Below are 24,789 nucleotides of genomic sequence, written 5' to 3'. Positions count from 1 at the left end.
GCCAATTGTTTACACCATACAGTAAGTATTTAAATTACTAGTTATCTTATCAGCAATGTGTTTTATTCATTGTGTAAAGAGTTTTTGAGTAGGTACTAAGCACCGAGCATTGTTGTAAGCACTTGTGACAGGCCATGAAACAAAACAGATAATATTCCCTACTGCTGGGTCTTGGAAATCATTCTTCCAAGATGAAAACTCATTTGAGGACAGGGATCCAACCATTTCACTTTTCATATATCTCAGTGTTTTGTACATAGCAAGTGCACCAATGAGTAATAGTCTAAGATTCAGATAACTTACCAGGCAAATATGTTCCTAATCTACAGGAGAGTCTTAAGCCCAAGGCCCTCTGTTTTTGTACAAGTGATCCTTAGAAGGTGGAACGATGCTTTCACAATGTTTCTTATTTCCCACTGGCAGTGTTTCAGGCCAGAAGTAGAGGTATTAAAGTCTCCTACCCAGTACATGTATCAGCTGGAGAAACAGAATTCACTAAAATTAAATCATAGCAGTTTTCAGTAAAAAGAAATTATCTTTTCAGAAATATAGAAATTGCAGGCAGAAGAGGCAACTCCATGAAAGGTCATCTCCACTGTTGAAGATGATCCCTTTCCTCCTTACACGCTAAAACTCAAGACCAGAAACCTACTATTAATAACTAGGAAAGATCACAGGCTTATCATTTCATAAATGTTTTTTACAAACGTTTTTAACCAAATCTGTGCTAACTTAAATAGAGAAAACATAACTTCCTGGATTATTCAGAATGTTCTGTATTCTACAATATTTCATAAGCATCAGCTTTTAAAGTCTGTTCATTCACTGAAGGTATACAAAGCTTTTCTCTTTAAAGCTGTAGACTTCATAAAACTCACTAGGCATGCTGGTCACATGTATTAATATATATCAGTATAGGATTTTGGCCTGAAGATGAGTGACTTAAACGAGAAAATAAGACTAAACTTGTTCTGTATCAATTCTTCCTCATATTTACAACTACTTATATTGAGAAAATTTGTATATATGAATTCATTTTGCATGTGTTCTAAAATATTTAAAACGAAAATAAAGAAAGCATGTGAATCTCAGTTTGACTACTTTATTCAATATTAAGAGACTACATGATGCCATCTATGGATGGCAGACCATGGAAATTTAAGTGAGACAAGATTCTTGGTCTTATTAATATGTGAATGTTAATAAGGAGAATACATCTTTACGTTAGATAAAACTTTTGTAAAATAGCTGTCATAATTCTTATTATGAGAGAATGGTAGGAGAATAAAAAAATTAATATAGAAACCCAGTACATAGTAAATATTCAATAAGTTGCTGTATTCTGATCATATTAACAATTATATATCCCTCTGAAACTGCAATATTTGGCCACCTCATGCAATGAGTTGACTCACTGGAAAAGACTCTGATGCTGGGAAAGGTTGGGGGCGGGAGGAGAAGGGGACGACAGAGAATGAGATGGCTGGATGGCATCACCGACTCTGTGGACATGAGTTTGAGTGAACTCCGGGAGTTGGTGATGGACAGGGAGGCCTGGCATGTTGTGATTCATGGGGTCGCGAAGAGTCGGACACGACTGAGCGACTGAACTGAACTGAACTGAACTGAATCACTTGGGTTTTTTTAACCACTGAAAACAATTGAAGTACTGTAAGTAATCACATTTAGTGTTTAGCTAAGCAAGTACACAGTCATGACCCTGAATCAGTAAAAATTTTCAATTTAAAACAAAGTTGATATAAATAGATATCTGCTGCTGCTGCTAAGTCACTTCAGTCGTGTCCGACTCTGTGTGACCCCATAGACGGAAGCCCACCAGGCTCCCCTGTCCCTGGGATTCTCCAGGCAAGAACACTGGAGTGGGTTGCCATTTCCTTCTCCAATGTGTGAAAGTGAAAAGTGAAAGTGAAGTCGCTCAGTCGTGTCTGACCCTTAGCGACCCCATGGACTGCAACCAGGCTCCTCCATCCATGGGATTTTCTAGGCAATAGTACTGGAGTGGCTTGCCATTGCCTTCTCCGAAATAGATTTCTAAAAGAACTTATAAATAAATAGCTATACAAACATGAAAGAAACAAATAGCAGATGCCTTTTCCTTGTGTTTCAGGATTAATCCAAAGTTTCCTTTTACAAAGAGGAAGACATCCCATTAATCAGATTTCTTTCCCCAAGTTCTTCGTTTTTATAGGACTTGGCAGGAAAGGTCTTTGGCTAAAATATAGCTTAAGATTAGTGTTGTGTGACTGAGCTATAGGCTGCGTCCTAGAAGAGCCTTAACCATGAGTAAAAATAGGTCTGAGGGTTGGGAAAAGAAGAGAAAGAATATAGTGACAATGAATCACAAACTCTTGGAGCTCTAGGGACCTTAAGGACCAGGCAAACCTAATCTCTTATTTTATAATGGGGAAATTGAGGCCCACAAACTCACGGGACTTGTTCAAGGTCATATACTGGAATCTTGATGGAATGGCCCACATATAAGTCATTCTTTGTGAGTAAAGATAAAAAAGAAAAATGCAGATCTTACTAGATGCAAGATCTTAGTTAATGAGAAGGGAAATCATATCTGGGGTACTGAATCGGGATCACATTTATGAGCAAGTGGAAAAGATAGGTAAAGATGTGGAACATTTCAGGCAATGAAAAAGGATGCCATGTGAAGAACATACTATCTCATATGAATGGCATATTTGACAATAGTTTTCTTGATTCAACTTTCTTTTAGGCTAAAATATGTATGCAGATAAGAATAATTTTATAGGTTCCAGTTCAAATAAATTATCAGAGTATTACTCTGAAAAACCACAAAGACTATTAATAGAAGGATATGCACTTGGATTTAGTAATTTTTCTCATATTGAAGGGAAAATTTTGACTTGAACTTGATTTTTCATAGCATTATAGTGTGAACAGGAACTTTTTAAACATTTTTTAAGATTGCCGGCCTACTGAAGATGTTAATAATAAAAATGAAAATTTGTTATTTTTTCAAATTACTATGAAAGAAATATCTAAGATGGTATTGAAATCATCTCTTAAATCTAGTCATGATGCTTTACTTATGAAAATTCTTCAGGCAAACTTCCTTCATTTCGTTAAATAAAGTTTTTGTTATATGGAAAGCATAGAACCAACAAGATGAGTTTATAGATCATTTGGTCTAGCAGTTCTCAGATTTTGGGTGTATCAGAATTACCTGGAGGCTCTTATGATACAGATTTCATATAGCTCCATCCCACAGTTTCTAATTCAGGAGGTCTGGAATGTAGGAATATTTATTTCTAACAAATTCACAGGTTGTGTTGACAATGTTGGTCCAAGAAACACATTTTGGGAACCACTGATTTAGTCCAGCCTGCTCATTTTACAACGTTCTTTTTTATTTAGGTAGACACATTCTAGTATTCTTAGAATTTATTTTTTTATACCCTTTCTCCACCTCTCCAACAACTAAGCAAGTTCTGTTTCTGAGGCTGTCACTATGGACTTGTGTGGTTTACAAAGACTGGGAGGTAGAAAATGTTGATCTATTAAGCTGATATTAGGTAAATTCTCCTAAAATACTGAACCAGAGCAAGAAGGCCAAGTTACTCTTTTGCACCTGGCATAGCTGTATCATAAAAATGCTATCTTAATCATATTTAATATGAAAAGAAAGAAATAAGAACATTTTGAATCCATCTATATAGCATCATATGGGGACTGGACTCTTCCAGGACTATTGCAAAAGCAACTCTAAATGTTGAGAATTCTTCAAGGACACTGGTGGACTCACTGTATCAAGGCACATGAGTGATATGTTATTATAGGAAAAATAGTATCATTTTCCTCACAGAGAGCTTATGTTATTGCTGGGAAAACACTCCAATATTGCAAAATCGTAAAGTTGAACTAGAAAAGATCAAATAAGCAATGTAGCATTTCATAATGATGTGATTATTCCTGCAGTTATCAGCTAATTAGTGAGAAAAAAGAAAATTGAACAAAAATTCTTGAAACAACTAAAGGTTTCAAAATGTGTTAGATTTAATGTGATAATACACCAATCAGGACATCAGCAGAATTTGAAGAAAACAGAAAGTGATGCTTTTAAATCCATCTTCCATGGTATGTGTACACACAGACACACACATACACACTCTTACCCACATCCCCCTAGACAGACAGACAGACACATCTTTACTCAAAGCATTTTCTTTCTGGTTATTTAAGGCTCTAATTCCACATGGCCTCTACTATTAGGAATAAAGATAATGAAAAATGTATTTACCCCTGCCAGATATTATATGATATGTGTACGTATGTATCTTTAAAGAACTTTAGGGATGGGTACACACATCAGTTAACTTGTAAATTACAGACTTTGGGTGATTACGATGTGTCTAGGTCCATTAATTGTAATCAGTGTACCACTCTGGTGAGGGCTGTTGGTAATGGGGGAAGTGATACCTGTGTGGGTTCAGGCGCACACAGGAAATCTCTGTACTTCCCTCTTAATTTGCTGTGAACCTAAAATGTCTCTAAGAAAATAGTCTTTAAAAAATCAGGTAACTAATGGAGGCCTCAAGAAACCAAGCTTCAAGTATTTCAGAACACTTACTGTGAGAAATAATACCAGAAAGAGAAGAATGGAATGAGAAATAGAGCTGGAAAATAAAGGCATAGACACATAAAAAGATACCTGGTAGATAGTAACTGGAGACTCAAAAGCTGATAAATCACCCGCTAAGTGAAGACTGTCCTGCTCTGGAAGAACTTGATCTGCACTGGCTCACCTTGATGGACTGCATTTTCTTAGGCAGAGTAGAAGTTGGGGAGGAGGTGGGCAATCTGAGGAGGACTCGTTCAGCAAAGGTGAACACGTGGAGAACATTCAGTGACTACACTGTGTGTCTATACATGTTGGTAATAAAGAGTTGTCTTCTGAGCACCTGAGGCACCGTGTACAGTTTGTTTGTTGAGCAAGACTATGGAGAACCTTAACTGTTGAGTGAAAAGACTACAAGAATGCTAGGGGAGTGAATGTCAACAAAACCTACTAACAACGTTAGAAAAGGAGACGTTGGCGTTATGGAGACAGCATTTTCCCAGGGACCTTAAAACCATAACCAATATCTTGCACTGAAGTCCTACTCCATTTGGTCTTACATCAATACAGCTTTCAGGGACTCAGCATTAAAACATATATATATATATATATATATAATCATAATCACATACCTTGCAGGCATTGAATTCCAGAAGAGAGACTGCTTTCACAACTCAGACAGCAGCTTCTCATACTGTACTCCACAGATCAATTTTAGTTTCATGGGATTTAATTTTAAGAACCTTAGGTTTTCATCTTTTGCACTTCAACAACACTGAAAAAATGCTTCCAAGTTCTGATTTACAGAATTATTGTCACTGTCAATAAAAGGAATGTGCCTGACACACCAAAATTCAGTTTAATTACTTCTGTGATGTCTCCTGCGGCTGAGAGGAAATGATATTTCTCTGACACTGTTCTGTTTTTAATTTAGTAAGATGGAGCACTTGCCCTGAATAAGACCTTGGAGAACAGATTTGTGATGGATGCCATGGAAGATGGACCCCACAGTTTCAGAACACAGCTTTACTCTGAGGGTGTGATGACTGCATGAATCCAGATCCTTCGTTCTGGACTCCTTCATGGGTGTTTGAGGGATCATCAAGGATTTGACATAGAAACACAGCTGGGATATTTATGCATCTAGTCATGACCCAGATAAGTTTTGTCATCATATTCAAAGGCTTGCTTTTATCCAGCACTATTCCCAATGTCAGTGTTGTCCTGAGCTGCTGGAATCCAGATGAGACCTTGAAAGGTTCCCAACAGGAGATGACAAATATTAAAATACACCCTCTACCATTTGAGTGACAAAACCCAGCAAAATGCTGGGTTTATTTCTTTATTTTCTGCTACATACTCCATCTGTTTCTTTCCCTAAAAGGTCATATGTTATACATTTATAAGAAGCATTCACACCTACGTAAACACAGTTTCCACTGTCTCTGTCAAACACAGCCTCCTCCCTGTTCATGACCCATTTTTTTTTAAAACATCCTTCTACATCCATCCACTCATCCTTTTATGAAACTTGTTTCATTCTGAAATCATTTCAAGTTAAGAAATGCCTTTGTACCTTCCTATCTACCAAATCCTGGGGAGATTAAGCCTCAGGCTCTACAGGCCATTTTCTGAGAGATGTGAATCTAGATCATTAGGGTCATTAAAATCATATACTCCATAATACCTAGAGCTAGAAACCACCTTTGTACTTTATGCTGCTAGAGAATGCTACCAGAGAAGTAACAATGCATAACAGCACCGAGCTACAGAGCAGATCATAATTCCTCCCCATAAAAGGTCCCAACATGTTTTAATTGCCACAGTAAATCTCATTAAAGAAACAGAATACTTTGTTCCGGGAAGGAAAAAGGATTGCTGGACTAGGTGCATTTTCTACATGGTAATATTTTTTTCCCTACAACTAAAATTATTTATCATGACCTTTCTTCTGGACTCTGCACACTTCCTCAGAATCTTTCTTTCTCTTCCCTACAAATACAAGCAGGCTTTGGTCTTGACTACTAATCCTGTAAGCACTTTCCATGGTTTGGGCTTCATGCATTCTCTCATGTCATCCCTGTGAATCATTCAAAGACCTTAAAAGACCACACTGCTAACCTCTGACTTCATTCTTTTTTTTTCTCCTTTCCACCTTAACACCACATAAAGAGAAACCTGAGATGTAATTAACATCATCAAACACTTGGTACCAATGCAGTGATCAGCACAATTCTGAATTTTTGCTCCTCCTTTCCCATAATATGCATTGTGACTCTGATTCAAAGAAAATAAGCTTGGGAAGTATTTTGCCTGACTTCATTATCAAGTATTAAATTATTATTTTTGAGAAACCCAGGCTGTCACGGAAACATCACAGAAAATTCCCATCTCTATTTCATAATCAGTACCTTTTTATAACAGAACTGAAAGTTAATGACAGTAGGCTTTAAACAGCTATGAATTTTTAACTCGTCTTTGGAAGCAGAAGTGAGAAGTTAAGAAGAGCATGTTTCATGCAATACAATGCTTAACATTATATGTAAGAATCAAGAGTCAGAAGGGGTTGGAAAAAAAATTTACAATATTAAGTATCAGTCATTACCAACTTCTCTGTAGAATTTTGCATCTGGGGAATTTCAGAATCTATCCCTTTCTGGGGAGAATTGTGGGTGCAAGTAAGAATATGAGCTTGAAGTTAGACAAACTTACATTCAAATTTTCTCTGTGAAAAGTACTAGCCATTTTAGCATAAAGAAGACATTTAAACCATCAAAGCTTCGATAGCCTCACTTATAAAGTGAAAATAATATCTTGTGAATACTGAAAAGCCAAGGTTTATAATATATAAATAATATGCATATGCTATTTATTATGTGATTCAGATTAAAATATGTTGGTGTGATCCACATAAAAATATTTTGCAGTTCTTTTATACACTTAGATATATTCATAAGAACAAACTACATAAACAACTTATGCCTGATCCAACTACTTCCTTCCAAATTCAATGACAATTTTATTCATTTTTTAAATCAAATATCTACTTTACAAGTTCAGTTCAGTCCCTCAGTTGTGTCCGACTCTTTGCAAACCCATGGACTGCAGCACGCCAGGCCTCCCTGTCTATCACTAACTCCCAGAGTTTACTCAAACTCATGTCCGTTGAGTCGGTGATCCATATTCAACCATATCCAACCATATCATCCAACCACATCATCTTCTGTCATCCCCTTCTCCTCCCACCTTCAATCATTCCCAGCATCAGGGTCTTTTCCAATGACTCAACTTATCCTTTTTAGTCTTATACTCCTTTTAAAAGTTACCTATAATAATCAGATTGCATAAAGTTGGAAAATTATCTAACATTTTACTCTCTTCACAGACTTTCTTGGTTAGTAAATAAGTATTAAACTATTCATTGTTTATAATTATTTGGTATCTACAGGTTTATGAGAATTTGCCATGATAAATCTTTGGTTTGTTCACAAGGGTCTTCAGTGTATCAATTCCGAGGAAGCAAAATCCAAAGTAAAACCCAAAGAAATTAAGTTTGAAATGAGTACCTCAGATTCAAGCAGTCTCCCACCTGAGCCTAGATCCTGCACCCATTGTGTTGCTCTACTGAACAGCAAAGTTAGAAGCCTGAGCAAAATGCACTCACACAAAAAGAAAATTATTCAGACAAAGACTAGGGTCACAGAATTCTCTGAAATAGCACCGAGTGAGAACCCAAATCAAATAAACCCTTAAGGATAGTTAACAAAGGTGACTGGTGAAAACTTCCCTCCATGGAGCAGAGATCCAGTGGGTTCTGGTGGGACATGACAGTATTACCACAAGAGCCACCTTCACGTTTATATAAGGCCTGTGATGGAGAGCATCCATGTAAGAGCCAAATCAAGGTCCACAAAGTAAGATTTTTAAGCAAGCCAGAAAATTTAGAGAGTACCAGCAGAGGTAACAGGCCTCCCTGATAGTTCAGTTGGTAAATAATTTGCCTGCAATGATGGAGACCTGGCTTCGATCCCTGCATTACGAAGATCCCCTGGAAAAGGGAAAGGCTACGCAATCTAGTATTCTGGCCTGGAGAATTCCATGGACTCATGGCGTCCGTTCCAAATAGTCAAACACAACTGAGCGACTTTTACTTTCATTTCACTTTCAGCGGAGGTAAAAAACAAACAAACAAGCCAAACAACAACAACAATTAGACCTTCTTTATTGACTTCTGGGGCCAAATTGGCACCAGTTACAAAGAGCAAAAAGGCTACTTAGAATCATGGATCATTCAGCTGCTGAAAAATAGAGGGAATTAATCTGGGTAATTTAAATACAGAAATATTCTACACTCTACTGTTTGGGACTTCTCTTCCCACTTAAATTTTCTTATAAAGATAGAACTTAAAACTGTCATTTGATCACCCAATTGCAATATGAAGAGAGACTAATGCTTCTTTTTATACATTTACTTTTACGATGTCTATTACAAACCAGAAGAACAAAGATAAATTTATATAAAATAGCAGAAGATAGCACTTCTACTATATAATACATTTCTCTATCATACATCATGCTTCCTGTTCTGTCTTTTATTGCATTTTCTGACTCAGTATGAACAATATTTTAATCCTTTATGGTTTAACCTAATACAGGTCTGGTCCTAGATAGTTTTTCTAAAGCATTATCAGTAAATATCACTTATTATTTGCTTTCAACAAGTTCAGGGCTGCCATTTATTATAGAAATGCTTGAATGATTCAAGGTTAATAAGATTCATCATACTCACAATGAGGATCTGGTTGTGGACACAGCTAATTGCTAAATTTTATTCAGCCATAAATGGCATTAGTAGCAAATCAGCTCACAGCTGAATACTATTGGCAGCTTTACATGGGAGAGAAATAATGTCACTTTGATTCAAGTTAGTTTTATGTATGTTATGATTAATTTACAGTAGTTCTGATATTGATGCTCAGATGCTGGGTATTAGATTTTCTTTTCAAAGAACAAAAGAAGGTGAGAAACAAATCTGAAGATATTTTAAAATGTCATGGTAACAAGTCACAGTCAAATGTTTTCCATTCTTATCTTTCAATGAACAATTCTAATTCTCATACAATAGATACGACAAATTCCTATCAGAAAGATTTTCTTTTGGCAAAGTTTAGAATTCTGAAAATAGTCTTTTAATGGCAGTGCCCACACCCTTCTAGCACCAAAATAACAGCACTATGATGTATTAATCCCTCATGGTAACAGGCACCACTGAAGCTGAACTGTAATTTGGCACACAACATTTCTACACTAATGTAATGTGACAGTGTTATTATGTTCGCTATCTTCCATGTGATCATAGCCATATTCATCTTCCCCAATCTGACATTAAATTAGCTAGTGTGGTTACATTCTATTCTGAACCACAGGGAAGATACAGAAAAGGATTATCGTAGCACAGTCGTCTGAAGATGGTGTGGGTACGCACGCAAGCATTGATAGGTGATATGCAGATTTAATGCAGTGAATGTAAACTCTTAACACACATCTGGCATGCAGTGTACACTCAGAAAGCAGTTACATCCAAGAGAAAGTTCACAAACATAAGTGATAAGTGCAAAAAACAGATGCTCCAAGATTTCAGAAGAGGGAAAGCAGACCCAGCTCAGAGGACCTGGAAGTTTTCATGAGATGAAACAGTTAAGGTAAAGATTAAAAAATGAAATTACATTTCTTCAAGCAGATATAGTGAAAGGAATGCATTTTAGGTGGAGTGGGTACATTCTCTAGGAGGAGAAATTAGCATAAGCAATGGTGAAGAAATGGGGAAGGTGTAATGTTGCTCAAAACACTGTGGGTTAACTGGCAGTAACATGCCATTTGGACAAGGCTTTTTTCAATAGATAAGAATAAGAAATGAAACTGAGGGTCGGAACATGGAGGTTCATGAACTCCAAACTGATGAATTTGGAGAGAGTACTGTCAGCCACTGAGGACATACTAGAAATTCTTATGAAAAGTTCATGCATCTAGTCAACACTGATTTAGTGAGTTACTACTATCAACAGTACACGTAACATGCAACATGCACACAGGGGCCAAGCACCGGGCTGAGAACACCTGCCGCCCAAAACAGAATTACTGTTCCTGGGAGATAAGACCAGATATAAGTAACTATAACGTAGAAAGTGATGGCTGATAAGATGGCATAAACAAAGTTCTATAGAGGTCAAAGGGGGGAAAGCATTTCTCTGTTAGGAAAGTCAGGAAGAGCTGGTGATAATTAACCTAGGAAGAACAGGAAGAAAGAACAAAACTGGTAAGGAGGCATAGGATGGATTGGATGAGGGAGGGATTAGAAGGGGGAAACTCAACCAGGATATTGCCACAATGAGCCAGAAAAATTATATGGGGGACCTAAAATATGGTATAGATATGGAAGAATTAAGGAGTTACATGCAGCACCCTACACATGCACAAACACATACACCCTCAGAGCAATTATTTTTGTCAATGAGTAGGTTATTTAGATGGCAACTTTCCAGAAAAGATAGGGTTTCACAAACACTTTTCTTAAAAAATAGCCTTTGGCACCACTTAGCCTAAGTACCACTTTTTTTGAAAGATTCCTTTAACTTCATTAATTAGTATGATTTATCCAAGATTACACTTACAAGGGAAAAAAGTATTCCCATCATCCCACTGTTAATTATGTCTCCAGGCTAACATAAATAAATTTTTCTAGTTACTCTAACTCTATGAAACTTATCAGAGAGATGACATTTAGAAGGTCTATGGGGGATTGGAGTAAGGGAATCTCATTTGCAATGTGCTGTGTTCTTTCTCTTCCCTTAAAAAATAGTTTTGTTTCTATTTTCCATTCTTTTTTTTTTTTATTGGTTTGTTTTCCATGCAGTTGACAGCCACAGTCACAGAAATTAAGGATAAATATCTAAACTGGAGAAGAACATTTCATTAAGAAACAAAATGTCATATTTTGCTTTATTTAAAAATTAAAAGTCATCCTCTATACAGGAAAGGAGCTTGTTAAAATGGAATCACACTTGGCTTATGTGCACAACTTAAAGAAAAGCAGTGAGATGTAGAGATAAGGTTTATTTTGATCAGTTTAAAGAGTGAAGAAACTGCGACATACCACATTTATTCCTTGTTAATTGCATGTCTTCAAGGTAACTGTCACTATTGTACAATAGTGACAACTTCTACAAATTGATATGAAAATAAGATTTGCTTTTAAATATTGATCTGTACCTACATAGCCTCACCACCAAAACACCAATGTAAAAACCGGGAAAACTACTTCACATTCCCAGAAAACCCATTAAGAGGTAATGATTTAATCAAAATGCATGTATTCTGAGAGCCCTCCAAAGTCATTTTAATGCTGATTTGTGCAAGAGGTATATCAGGAGACCTATTTATTGAATGACAGCTACCCTATTTACAAGAAAATAACAAATAACCTTATCATTGTCATCACCACTACTATCACCCAAGAGCAGCATTCAAATAATTTTCTGTAAAAAATGATCTGAAGACAGCATGATACTTAAGGAAGGATCTCGATATTCCTTTAGGAAATGTCTAGCAAATACATTGGAGACAGAAATGGCAACCCACTTCAGTATTCTTGCCTGGGAAATTCCATGGACAGAGAAGCCTGGCAGACTACAGTTCATGGTGTTGCAAAGAGTCAGACACGGCTGAGTGACTAACAACAGCAACAATTAGCAGATAAACAGAGAAAATTAAATTCTTTACACTTAACTCATATAAGAGGATACACAATCTGACACAACCAAGAGACAACCATTGTGTAAAACATGGAAACTAAACATAAAATTTGGCAGATAAATTCTTTGGCAAAATGCAAAATGGTTCCATGCAAAAAAAAAGAAAAAAGGCACTCAGCTACACGTGTCAGGATCATATTTAGTGTTTTAAAACTGTCATAATGAAATCATAGCAAATTATTAGTCTTCTGTTTGTCCTTGAAAGTAAGCTGGTTTTACTTTCTCTGGGGCAGGAGCCACTGCAAGGAGTTACTGTTCTATTTATATCCAAAAGTGTCTATTAAAAGGATATATAGGTTCTCTGATTTGCTTTGCTCTAGGTACATATAAGTAATTATTGAGTCTTTACATAAGGTTATTTATATAACTTCAAATGTGGCTTAATGTTTGTAGGAGTGATTTGATTTTCAGAAATACAGTGTTTGCAAATGTGTGATGGTTAGTATATATGCTTGTGGCTTCAAGTTTCTTGTAATTCTTGTAATAGAAGGGGTCACTGGTAGGATGAAGATTAAATAGTTCTCCTGTTGTGGTGTGATCTTTACATGCCTCCTCCAAGTATTGTTTACTTTGTATTAGTCACTTGTTCTTCCTATATTCACTGTCAGATAGGAGACGTAAAAATGGCTAGGAAATTGTGCTATACTGCTAGGCTACAACAACTCAGTTCAATAACACATTTTAGTTTGACTCCATCTTCAACACATACACATATCTACTGACATGAACAGTCTCAGATGGATAAAGGTCAAAATGAACAAACTCTAGTCTTTCTTTAAATCCATACTCAAGCTCAGCTTTAACCTGGAAGCCCAAACCTTCAATCATCTCACCTGCTCTCCCATCATCCCATCCTAGAGCTTTTGTTAAATGTAGTAGCATTTCCAACATAAGTATGGAACCCTATTTTACAACAAAAAGCTTTGTCAGATATATTTTCTCAATAGAGCAGAATGCCATGATTTGTAGGAAACCCTTTCATCATATTGATGAACTATTGTAAAGCAGCACCTATTGGAAAGTTAAGAAGCAGAAATTCATCCCATATGCCAGTTAGTTTGGTCTCAAAATTCAGACTGCTATCACATAAATTAGGCTTTCACAGATATTCCATAATATATTGTGAATGCTGTGTTTCTTTATCATGCTTATATTGTGAGACTGAAGGGGAAAAAACACAAACACAAGTGGCTAAAATATAAGGGAGAATAGTTGAAGGACAAAGTTTAAACATAGTGTCTGTTAACTTAAAAGACAGTGTGGGCTTGAAAAGATGTAGAGAGAGAAAAAAATAACAAGACCTGTTAATTCACTAAAATTCCCGCTCTCAAGATATAATCTTATGAAATTAAATATTACTTAATAGAAAGCAACATGAAGGCTCTTTCAAAAATTAGGGAAGAAGTGTCATATAAAACAAAGGAAAAATTATTTTCAATAAGGTATCCACTACCAGTTCTAAAAATTCCAACAAAGAGTCAAAGACCAAAGAATCAACCATTATCACAGATTTTGGCGAATGGCATCTTTGATCAATACTTTAGTATTTCAAACCTGCCCTTTCTGTAGCACCAAATGCTTCTCCTGATTACAACCATTTAACTTATTCATGAATAATATAAAGACTCTTAGCCTTAGACTGGGGTATCAAATAGTATCTGGAAGCAAAGACAAGCATCAGTCCACATGCAGGTACTCACGGTCGTTGCAGAGCGGTCCACTGAAGGAAGTCATGCTACAGTCACAGCTGAAGCCATCCCACTGCTGCAAGCACACACCTTGGTTGGAACATGAGTCTTCCTGGCAGGTTGTGCTAGGCCCTGAAAAACAATCCAAAAGAAACTTGGGTTCTTTAAAAAAATCAAAAAAGCTTTACACATGAGCAAGGTCACATACAGTAGTTGCCAACAACTCAAATTACATGACCAAACTAGTTAGGAAAGTTCTAGTTCACACACCTGAATTAGAAACAGAGAAGCTGTCATATGAAGGTTTTCTGGAATTTCAAATATAGGACAATATACGTTATAATAGTAAACTAAACCAACAAATAGTAAAAGCAAGCACATAGCTTCCAGTATGATCATGGTAGCAGGTAATCTCATTCCATCTTCAATAACTCTCTCACTGTTTGGATTTTAGAAAAATGCACGGATCTCCTTAACTTCTGACCAATGGGTAGAGACACCATGAGAGATGGAGATTACAACTTTCATGAAACTGAGATAAAGATTGGCAAAAAAAACTGAAGAGAGTTGTGCAAAAATGTCCTGCAAGTTTCTAGAAGTTTCCCTGCAGAAACTATGATTAAAGTTGACTGTTGGTGTTTTGGATAGGTATGTTGGCAAGTATCAATTCACATGCTTTAACGATTTCATGCAATCAAACATAAACTTAAAAACTGTATAAATGACATGCCTCCATTTAACAAACAAGAAAAAGAATGCTAGTCTATTTCTAAAGAATCATAACTAGAACACTGAAAAACAAAGAACTAAAAAGAATGATCAAAGCACTAAATGTAATCACTCTACAAACATATTCAAGACTGAAAGCCTTTATGCAAACTATGCTACAAAATAACATTTCTTACACAGCATTCAAGAAGGGAAAAAATTAAATCTATACCCAAATAATGGTTACTGCAAAAATATAAAATGTGTTATTTTGAGGTTTCCACTGTGTATTATGGGGTTTCAGTCTTGTTTTATACACACAGGGCTATCTACCTTGCAAGTCAGCTTTCATCAATGCAACTTTGTCAGCAAAATAAAAAAAAAAAAGCAAAATATATTAAATGTTAGTAAGCAATACTGAAATGGGCAAACACAGAAGATTCAAAAAAGCATGCTGCTGTAAAGGGGGAGAGAAATGCTATGTAGAGCAAACAAATTAATAATTAACAGCCATAAATCTCAAGAGAAGCCAAAAATGAGAAAGCGATAATTGATTAGAATTTCACTACATATGTATTCATAAAATGGTTAATTGAGCCAATGACATGTAATGAAGGAAAATTAAGAGGGCTTTTGCATATTTTCCCTTCTCGGATAGATATGATTGCACTGCTTAGTTGAAGCATGCAGCCCCACTTATCATGTGTAGATACAATGGATATGATAGTCATTATCAGACCCTTTCTATTTTTTTCCCCCTCTGGGTCTTTTCACTTGCTATTGCAGTTAAGGTTTAAAACTGTAATGACAGCCATTCTCTGCCGACACTTGGACCTTACAGTGACACCACACTATCCAAATGAATACAACATCATTTAGAATAGATGAAAGAAAAAGTAAAGAATGGAAGAAGCAAATTGCAATGTAATTCCCCATCAAGAAAATTCCTTTACAAGACTGCAAGGTGGAGTATTTATCTTTGCTTTTACCAGACGAGGTATTTATTGCTTACAGGTCTCAGAGTTATATCTATATTTTCCCTACTTTTATAACTGTCTTCAACTCTTACAAACTGCCCTGTGAATATTTATTACAGTATAACCTCACTAATAAGGGTTATCTTAGAGATGGGTGGAAAGGGAGCAGCATCTATCTCAATACCTTTAGAGTATAAACTGAAGATATTTTCTAGCAAACACAATTTTAGGTTTTATGAAAATACAAAAATAGATACCAGACTAATTAGATGCTATTAACACTGAGAGCCTTTGAGGTAACTGCTCTAGTGAATACATGAGAGTTATCTGTAATTAGATTTTGAACAAACTGATGTTTTTATAAATGCCAATTTTAAACATCTTCCTTATAAATATATTTTTATTAGAAATTCTGAGTCACGGTATTCTTCATAAAAAGTATTGAATGTAGCCTAAACTATGAATATTCAAAAATTTAGTAATCATAATATTGTAACTACTAATTGTCTCATCATAATAATAATCGGTATAGAAATAATAACAAAAATAATAGTTGCTTTTAATAATAATAATAGCTAGTTTTTCTCACTTACTATATTAAAGAACCAAGGATCACTAACTTGCTCAGTTTTTGTTGTTTTTTCCAATCAGTGAGAGGTAAGATCTTTATTCCATGGTACTAAAGACTGAAAATAATTAATGGTTGTCATCACTTCATGGGAAATAGATGGGGAAACAGTGGAAACAGTGTCACTTTATTTTTGGGGGCTCCAAAATCACTGCAGATGCTAATTGCAGCCATGAAATTAAAAGACGCTTACTCCTTGGGAGGAAAGTTATGACCAACCTAGATAGCATATTAAAAAGCAGAGACATTACTTTGCCAACAAAGGTCCGTCTAGTCAAGACTATGGTTTTTCCAGTGGTCATGTATGGATGTGAGAGTTGGACTGTGAAGAAAGCTGATTGCCGATGAATTGATGCTTTTGAACTGTGGTGCTGGAGAAGACTCTTGAGAGTCCCTTGGACTGCAAGGAGATCCAACCAGTCCATTCTAAAGGAGATCAATCCTGGGTGTTCATTGGAAGGACTGATGCTAAAGCTGAAACTGCAATACTTTGGCCACCTCATGCGACGAGTTGACTCACTGGAAAAGAGTCTGATGCTAGGAGGGATTGGGGGCAGGAGGAGAAGGGGACGACAGAGAATGAGATGGCTAGATGGCATCACCGACTCGATGGACATGAGTTTGAGTGAACTCCGAGAGTTGGTGATGCACAGGGAGGCCTGGCATGCTGTGATTCATGGGGTCGCAAAGAGTCAGACAAGACTGAGCGACTGAACTGAACTGAACTGAACTGAACTGAAAGAAAAAAATCTTAAAGCAGTATTCCTTAGTGCAGTCCTTCCTGAGCACAAGTCCAGCTTGGGTCAGGGGCTGTGTTATCAACAATACTGTTCCCCCGACTTGCTCAGCAGAAGGAAAGAGCAGGAATAAGAACTGATGAAGAGCCATGCTTTTGCTTTTATCTTTTTGTTTTTGTAAAAATTATCAGAAATAGAATTGCAAAATAATGCTAAACTCTAAAAATGGTAAAGTTGCAATTTTGAAAAATAACCTGCCTCTCCATATTGTACATCAGCCACTCAGAGTGCCTGCCAAGTCTTATGTGAGCATAAAGATACGTTTTATTATTATTTTTTATTATCACAACAGTTTTTTATGTTTTCAGGTATTACAAGAGAATTCAGGCCTATGCCTGACAAGTCACATTTTTCAAAGAACTCACCTTCTAGAATAATATTTAAACACTGACAGCCATTTGCATGAGACAAAGCCCTGAATTTTTCTTTTTAGTTTTATAATGTTCTTTTTATTTTATCACTGAATAAAACTGGGAGCAAGCCACAAAGACTTTTGTACTAAGTGTTTGAAAATAAGGATATTTCTGAAAAGGAAAGGAAAGTGAAGGTAAACGACAATGTCTGGAAACCAAAGAAACAATAGATAAAGTTGCTTAGGTGTCTGGGATTTCAAATAAGGCAAACTTGGGTTCAAAGCTTCCACATCCACTTACTTGCTGTGTGACATTAGGAAGATCACGTTACATCTGTAAGGCTCAAATTGTTTTTTAGTTCGTCACTATGTCTGACTCTTTTGCAACTCCATGGACCGTAGCCTACAGGCTCCTCTGTCCATGGGTTTTCCCAGGCAAGAATACTGGAGTAGATTGCCATTTTTTCTCCAGGGGCTCTTCCTGACCCAGGGATGGAAACTGCATCTCCTGTATTGGCAGGCAGATTCTTTACCACTGAGTCTCCAGGAAAGCCTCAAGGCTCAATTTACTCCTCTAAAATAATACAATAATATCTAGCTGTTAGAGTCTTGAGAATTAAATGAAATTGTATACATATAAACTTATTGTTATCATTGCTTAATCAATGGTAGCTTTAATAATGAAGCATTTCTGGAGCTTATAATGCAGTTCAAGAGTTGAATGTTATGAGTCAATCCAAGTGTCTAAAAGCTGTTTCACTGACTTCATGTACAGAAGTTATCTTGACTCAGTATTGAGCTTAATTGAGTCTGATTATTGGTGCATTGCCAGTCTCTATTTTCTCTTATCTAAGCAGGTCAATGCCTTTCCAGGCAGTAATTTTCAGAGTTTGTTGTAAGGCCAAAAGCATCAGCATAAGTTAGGAACTTGCTAGAAACATAAATTCTAGAGTCCCATCCTAGATCTACTGAACCAGAAACTTTGAGGGTATTGTCAAGTGACATGGGTTTTAACAATTCTCCAGGTGATTTGAATACTTGCTCAGGTTGAGAAACATTAATGTAAGGGGAAAAGGACAATGTAAGCTCCATCTGCAAGCTAACATGTGTCATGTAAATAAAATCAACTTTTACTCATTGAAATAAGTTAGAGAGAAAGGCAGCAAGTGATTATTGTGAGAAAACCAATGGCTTCTCACATGAAAGAAGCTTAGAGATGTGTCTTGTTGGGTGGACATGGTGGAAAATCATGGGAAGATATTATTAAGTGATGTCAAATTTATACTATATCTATTAATATTAATACAGGGGTTTAGTGATTCTGATGCGATTTGAACTCAAAACCCCTTAAGACAATCATCTTTAGAGAAATAATTCATGGAATATTTAGAAATTGATCATGAAAAATATGTGTATTTCATCAATTACATCTATGACAGGAACATTTGAGATTATTCCTAGGGACCACAGAGAACAGAAATAATCATAAATTATAAACTGTTAATCTTGATTTTGGAGTGAAAAAAATAAGGAAGTATTAAGGCAGGAAGGCAGGAACATGTCAACACTTTTAAAATAAAGGAAATGGGGTTAAGAGAGGGTGAGGATTATTAAAGCTTAGATATTAAAGCAAACTGGATAAAGTAAGGAAGGAAACAATGATATAATCTACTGAATGATTCCAGATGTTCAAATCATAGTTTACAATTACTCAAGAGGATTCCAATCAATCATATTAACCAATTTGCTCATTAGATTATGATGGAAAATAACAACAAATTTTATTGTAAATACACTTTCTCAGTACGTTTCTCACTAGTTTTCCCTCCCACTCACCCACTCAATTATGTGCCAGTGGTGGGAGGTCATGTATGTGTGTCTGTTTTTCTATCTTGTGAGTGTTTAGCTGCGAATGTGTCTCTGTCTTTCTCTCCCACCATCTCTTTATAGGTGAGAATTCATCAAGCAACTTGTAGAAAGGCCTATTTTTGAAAAATATTTTCAGAAGAGTTTGTAGTAACTTAAAAAAAATACATATATCCTCACTTATTAGATCACCTCCAAGGATCAAAGTTACGTCTCACATTTCGGTATTCATCCACTAGAGAGAATTTATTCACTTAACAATTTTATTTCCTTTGTTAAATTAATGAAAGAATAAAACACATAGTTTCTTTTTGTTTTACAAAAGTGTGTTATTCAAAAATATGAAAAAAGAAATATGGCAAAACATTAAAAATTAATTAATCAAAGATTTCAGTTAAATAACCTATTCTCTGGCATGATTAAAACAGTTTGAATTTCACCTGACTTTTCAGGAAAACATATGCTGCAAAGAGGAAAAAAATGTATTTTCAAATAAAAAATTTATATGTACTTAGGTAGTTGCTAAACCTCATAGCATTATTTTGGCTGAGAAGAAATGATTCGTAAGCTCCTGGGGGACAGGAATTCACATGTCTTTCTTCATTTCTCCCATGTGAAATTTCATTATGAATCTAAAATTTTCAAAATGGCCCAAACTGTATTCAACATTAAAGGAGAAGCAGCAACACATTCAGAGCTACAAAATTCAGGATAATGTGATTAAATTGCATTTATGGAAGTAGAAATGGCTCAAACAATCTGAGGTGTTGAAGTGAAAATTATCTAAAATGAAAGCAGCAATCAAAAAGTACTCCTACAGATCTTAGTCTGATAGAGAACACAAAAGAACAGAAAGATACTTGAGCACATTTCTGAAGGTTGGAATATTAGCCTTGGGGAATAGAAGAAACCACTTTTTGCTAAAACAAACTCATGATATACGGGAGACACTTGTGCTGTCATGTAGACACAAATCATATAGTGATTTGAGAATGAATGTCTGAATGTTATTTTCTTGTTGGGTCTTATTGAATGTAGATTTCAAGAAAAAAAAAGAAAAAACAACAGTCTCAGGTTGATTAACATTTGCTGGAATAAATATGTTTTTCTGGTTCAAATGGAGTATCTATTACATGCTATAAAGCAAGCATTGCAGAGCTGATTAGCACGCTAATGAGATGAACTATGGAATGCAAAGAAGTAGAAAAAATCAAGATCCATAGATATAGCTACAATTTTTAAATTTATTGAGCATTAGTAAGGTTTGCAAAGTGTCCAGAAAATTTAAGATGTATGGGATGAATAAGGATTTTTTAAGCCTTAAATAGGGATTTGGCCAATTGTCAGAAATGAAAATTTTGCTGGCCAGAGAGATCTGTTCTCATTTATAGGTGGAATTAGAATTATTTTGAGTGTAATAACGAAGCTCTAATACCTTCACATCCTCTCTCAATCTGTCCATTGCAGAAAAGAGCATCTGAGATGAGGTCTGGAAGCCGCCCATTTAGATCAACCGATGCCAGGCAGCCTTGAAAGCCCTCCTTGGCATGGACGAGCTTTGGCAATGATTTGTACGTTTCTTTGGCCACTCCTCCTATATACAAGTCACCTGTGGGAAGACAAAAATTTCGGTCACAAAAGTAACTTGTCATTGACTTTAACCAACAGTAGGACAGGAAAAATAAAAAGTATGGTCTATTTTTCATTAATTTTCAAAATTAATAAAATTTATAACTATTTTCTTAAAAGTACAAAACAGTAGAAGTGTTTGACTAATACATCAGCACTAGAAGAAATTTCTAGAAGCTAGTTCCACAGAAAACTAATTAATACAATGTGGCCAAATGGAATGAACATGGGCCATGAAGAGGCCCCTGAATTAAAATCTAAGTCATTATTACCAACTCCATGGCTTTGAGCACTTTTAAAAAAATTCTCTGATAGTTAATAACCTCATTTCTTAAATGGGAACAATAAAGTGCATCCTATAGTACTGCATGAGGATTAAAAGATAAAATAATGGAGAGTATCAGAATGAAAATCTGTAGTAGATGTTAGAAGGTGCTTTTATTATCAAATCTACCTTCAGATTAGAGAATTCTAGGCTTTTCTGTTAACTAGAAGCTCAACAAATTCTAAATGTCTAATGTCTAAAATTGCCTTCACTATTATGCTTAAATCTATTATCCTTGCTTGTACCTATCTTATTCACCAACTCAATCCCATAGTAGACTGTATATACCTGAATATTCCACCCCTTTTCAAGTATTTATTTATTTTTAGGTAAAGGTATACCACTTTGAATTTGTTAAGCTGTTCTGGGGTCATTTAACAAGGCATCAATAACTTTCCCCCAATTTTATTACAGTTTCTAGTGGGACATTTTGCTTTGCTTTCTCATCTTCATTGTCTCTAGGTTTGAGACTTCTGAATTTAATGAACTACTACTTAAAAAAAAAATTGTAATCCAAGTTTGATTCTATTTCCTTTCTATCACCATATCTGGATAGCACTGAGTAGATGTAACTAACTGACTCTGCTGCTGCTGCTAAGTCGCTTCAGTAGCGTCCGACTCTGTGCGACCCCACAGACAGCAGCCTACCAGGCTCCCCCGTCCCTGGGATTCTCAAGGCAAGAACGCTGGAGTGGATTGCCATTTCCTTCTCCAACGCGTGAAAGTGAAAAGTGTAAGTGAAGTCACTCAGTCGTGTCCGACTCTTAGCGACCCCATGGACTGCAGCCTACCAGGCTCCTCCGTCCATGGGATTTTCCAGGCAAGAGTACTGTAGTTGGGTGCCATTGCCTTCTCCGAACTGACTCTAGTAGACACTTAATCAGTGCAAAACATAAGGAGGGTCACCACAAATTTCCTTGATATACTACTCATGTTTTTAGGTCCTGGTAACATATACTATTTAGCTACTTACTTCTCTGAGTTTGCATTGTTATTTGAATTTTCTGTCCCACCTTAACCATTTTATTTAACTCTCATGACACCTGGTACCTTCTCCCACTGTAACACAAAACTCCTACATTCTTAATGTTTTCCGGGCCCCTCTGTATTATTTTCATGAGACCCGGGAGTGAGGAGAACTACACGCTGATGCTCACTCTGGTTGTTGAGTCATGAGTAATAAATGCCTCGGTGTCTGACCCAGAAACTGTCTCCTGTCACCATCCGTGAAACAGTAATAAGCTATCTTTGTAAGTAGGGTAAAAAGCAACACAAAGAATATTCCTGGGTTGTATTGACGAGCAAACTGAGCTTGTTTAAAGTCACTGTGCCATAAAAACTGAGAACTTAGGTCCCTGACCCACTAACTAAAGCTCAAAGTACTAAAGTAGGATTGCCATGGATCCTCCATAATTTGTACTGAAGGTACTGGGTATGTTTACCTCTGATACATTTTAAATAGAAGAAAACACCTATTGATTATTAACCAAGATTCCTACTATTAAAGGATACCATGCTTTTGGTCTACAATAGGATACTACCTTTGAAATGCATGATTTTTTCTTCCACGTTTCCTTTCTCTTAGTCTTTTCTCCCACATTTCAAGTTATTGTGTTTCACTTGCCTCAGAGAAGGGATATGGATCAGAAACCAGAGACATAAAGCTGTCCTTATGTATTTGATCCTTAAAATTCAAGACTATTAAAGGAGTTAAATAGAATATAATGGCAATTACATGAGATGAGTAAAGCCTTCCTGTCCCTCATGTGGGCAAGCAGGAAAGAAAGTTGGAGGAGAAGTGTGAACATAGTCATTCCCAAAAAGAGGACATAGTGTTCTGAGGTGAGGTCTGGTGGATGTCAAAACCTCAAGTAGGCTGAGTAAAGTAATAATGATCAGTAGCATTTCCTCAAGAGAACCCAGAAGCAGCAGTGTGATCTTTGAGAAGAAATTGTGGCAGGGTAGATTTAGACATGCTGAGAGCTTAGTGAGCCTCACAGAGCTTTCCATATCCCACACGCTATGGAAGCAACAGAACAATTCCCAGAGTAGAATAGCGACGAGCAGAAAAGGGCTGGTCTGAGGAGGGCTTCGCCAGTGGTACAGACAGTAAAGAATCCTCTTGCAATGCAAGAGACCCAGGTTTGATGTCTGGGTCAGGAAGATCCCCTGGAGGAGAGCATGGCAACTCACTCCAGTATTCTTACCTGGAGAATTCCATGGACAGAGGAGCCTGGCAGGCTACAGTCCTTAGAGGTCACAGAGTCAGACTCTGAGAAACTAACGCTGAGGAGGTTATGCACACAAAGAATAAAGACGGTGAGTAGCAAGTCAGTGGGCACCTATGCTGTGAGTATAGATTATTTGAGACTAGCTCCTGTGCAATCTCTCTCTATTCCCAGAATTTTGGTACAGTGGAAGTCTTTCATCTCCAAATAATCTAGACATAATCCCAGGGAAATGAAGGAATGAAAAGTTCCTGAGGTTAGATTTTCACTAATTCAAAGAATCAGAGCTCCAAACAGAAACCAAGGTGAGTTCTAGAAAAACAGGGACAAGTGCCCTTTGTTGCTCTTCTGAGATAGCGGGCTGATTTATACTGTTAGATGTCAAAAGGAAGGACCTACCTCCTACACTCATATATTCAAATAAATTTGTTAGGAAATTTCAGTTTTCCTCTAGGCCTACTGAATGGTGGTATTAGAGAACAGTGGTAGCTGAATGAAGAATTCTAGGCACTGCTTCAGGCTATAGAACTTAGCACTGAAAGTTATGTGTGGGATGCTATACATATGATAATCAATTTTCTTCTTCCTTTTCAATTTCTTTTTAATTTATTTATTTTTTGACTGTACCACATGGCATGTGGGATCTTGGTTCCTCAACCAGGGGTCAAACCCACGTCCCCTATAGTGCAAGCTTGGAGTCTTAACCACTGGACTGCCAGGGAAGTCCCTCCTCTTTCTGACTATAACCTCCTCGAGGATAGAGACTGTGTCTTTGTTTTCAATTCTCCCTCAGAGCCTAGTACTGGGCTACAAGCACAGTGGGCACAAAATACTGTCAGTCAGCTGATGGATTGAAGTCATGTAGAAAAGAATCAGAAAAGAAAGAATGGCAAGGCAGCACACGGGGAGAGCACTAATTCTAAAATGCACTTACTTCCATTCCCCACTTCCTACTATGTCCTACTTTTTTTCTATTAGCACGCTTACTTTCCCAAATTTTTTAAAGCTCATTGAAGAGAAGTAGTAATCTTTCTCTTGTGCTGTTAAAGAGCAGGAAATACTGATTCAAGCCATGCAGGATACATGCCTCGGACAAAGCAAGGTGGATGAGTTTGGCTTTATAAGCAGGGGATTCATTCTCATTTTCATTACTGAAGCTGCACTTAGCACT

The 24,789-nt window shown here is 36.5% G+C and overlaps 1 protein-coding gene across 2 annotated transcripts in view; it reads right to left on the bottom strand.

Annotated features, from left to right (window-relative positions):
• LOC148776201 (neurexin-1-beta) overlaps positions 1–24,789 on the bottom strand; it is a 795,940-nt gene that overhangs the window by 613,083 nt on the left and 158,068 nt on the right. For both annotated transcript variants that reach the window (XM_088841488.1, XM_088841485.1), the window contains 2 exons: positions 20,872–21,045; positions 14,121–14,240 (listed from right to left, as the gene is read on the bottom strand). In XM_088841488.1, coding sequence (XP_088697614.1) covers positions 14,121–14,240; positions 20,872–21,045 — 294 coding nt within the window. The remainder of the gene's footprint in view (positions 1–14,120; positions 14,241–20,871; positions 21,046–24,789) is intronic.

This window comes from Moschus berezovskii, chromosome 11 (genome assembly GCF_049115385.1).
Source record: "Moschus berezovskii isolate FMDL1 chromosome 11, NW_MosBer_1.0, whole genome shotgun sequence".
Lineage (NCBI taxonomy): Eukaryota > Metazoa > Chordata > Mammalia > Artiodactyla > Moschidae > Moschus > Moschus berezovskii.
The sequence above is the reverse complement of the archived record's forward strand: the minus strand, read 5'-3'. Positions and strand labels throughout refer to the sequence as shown.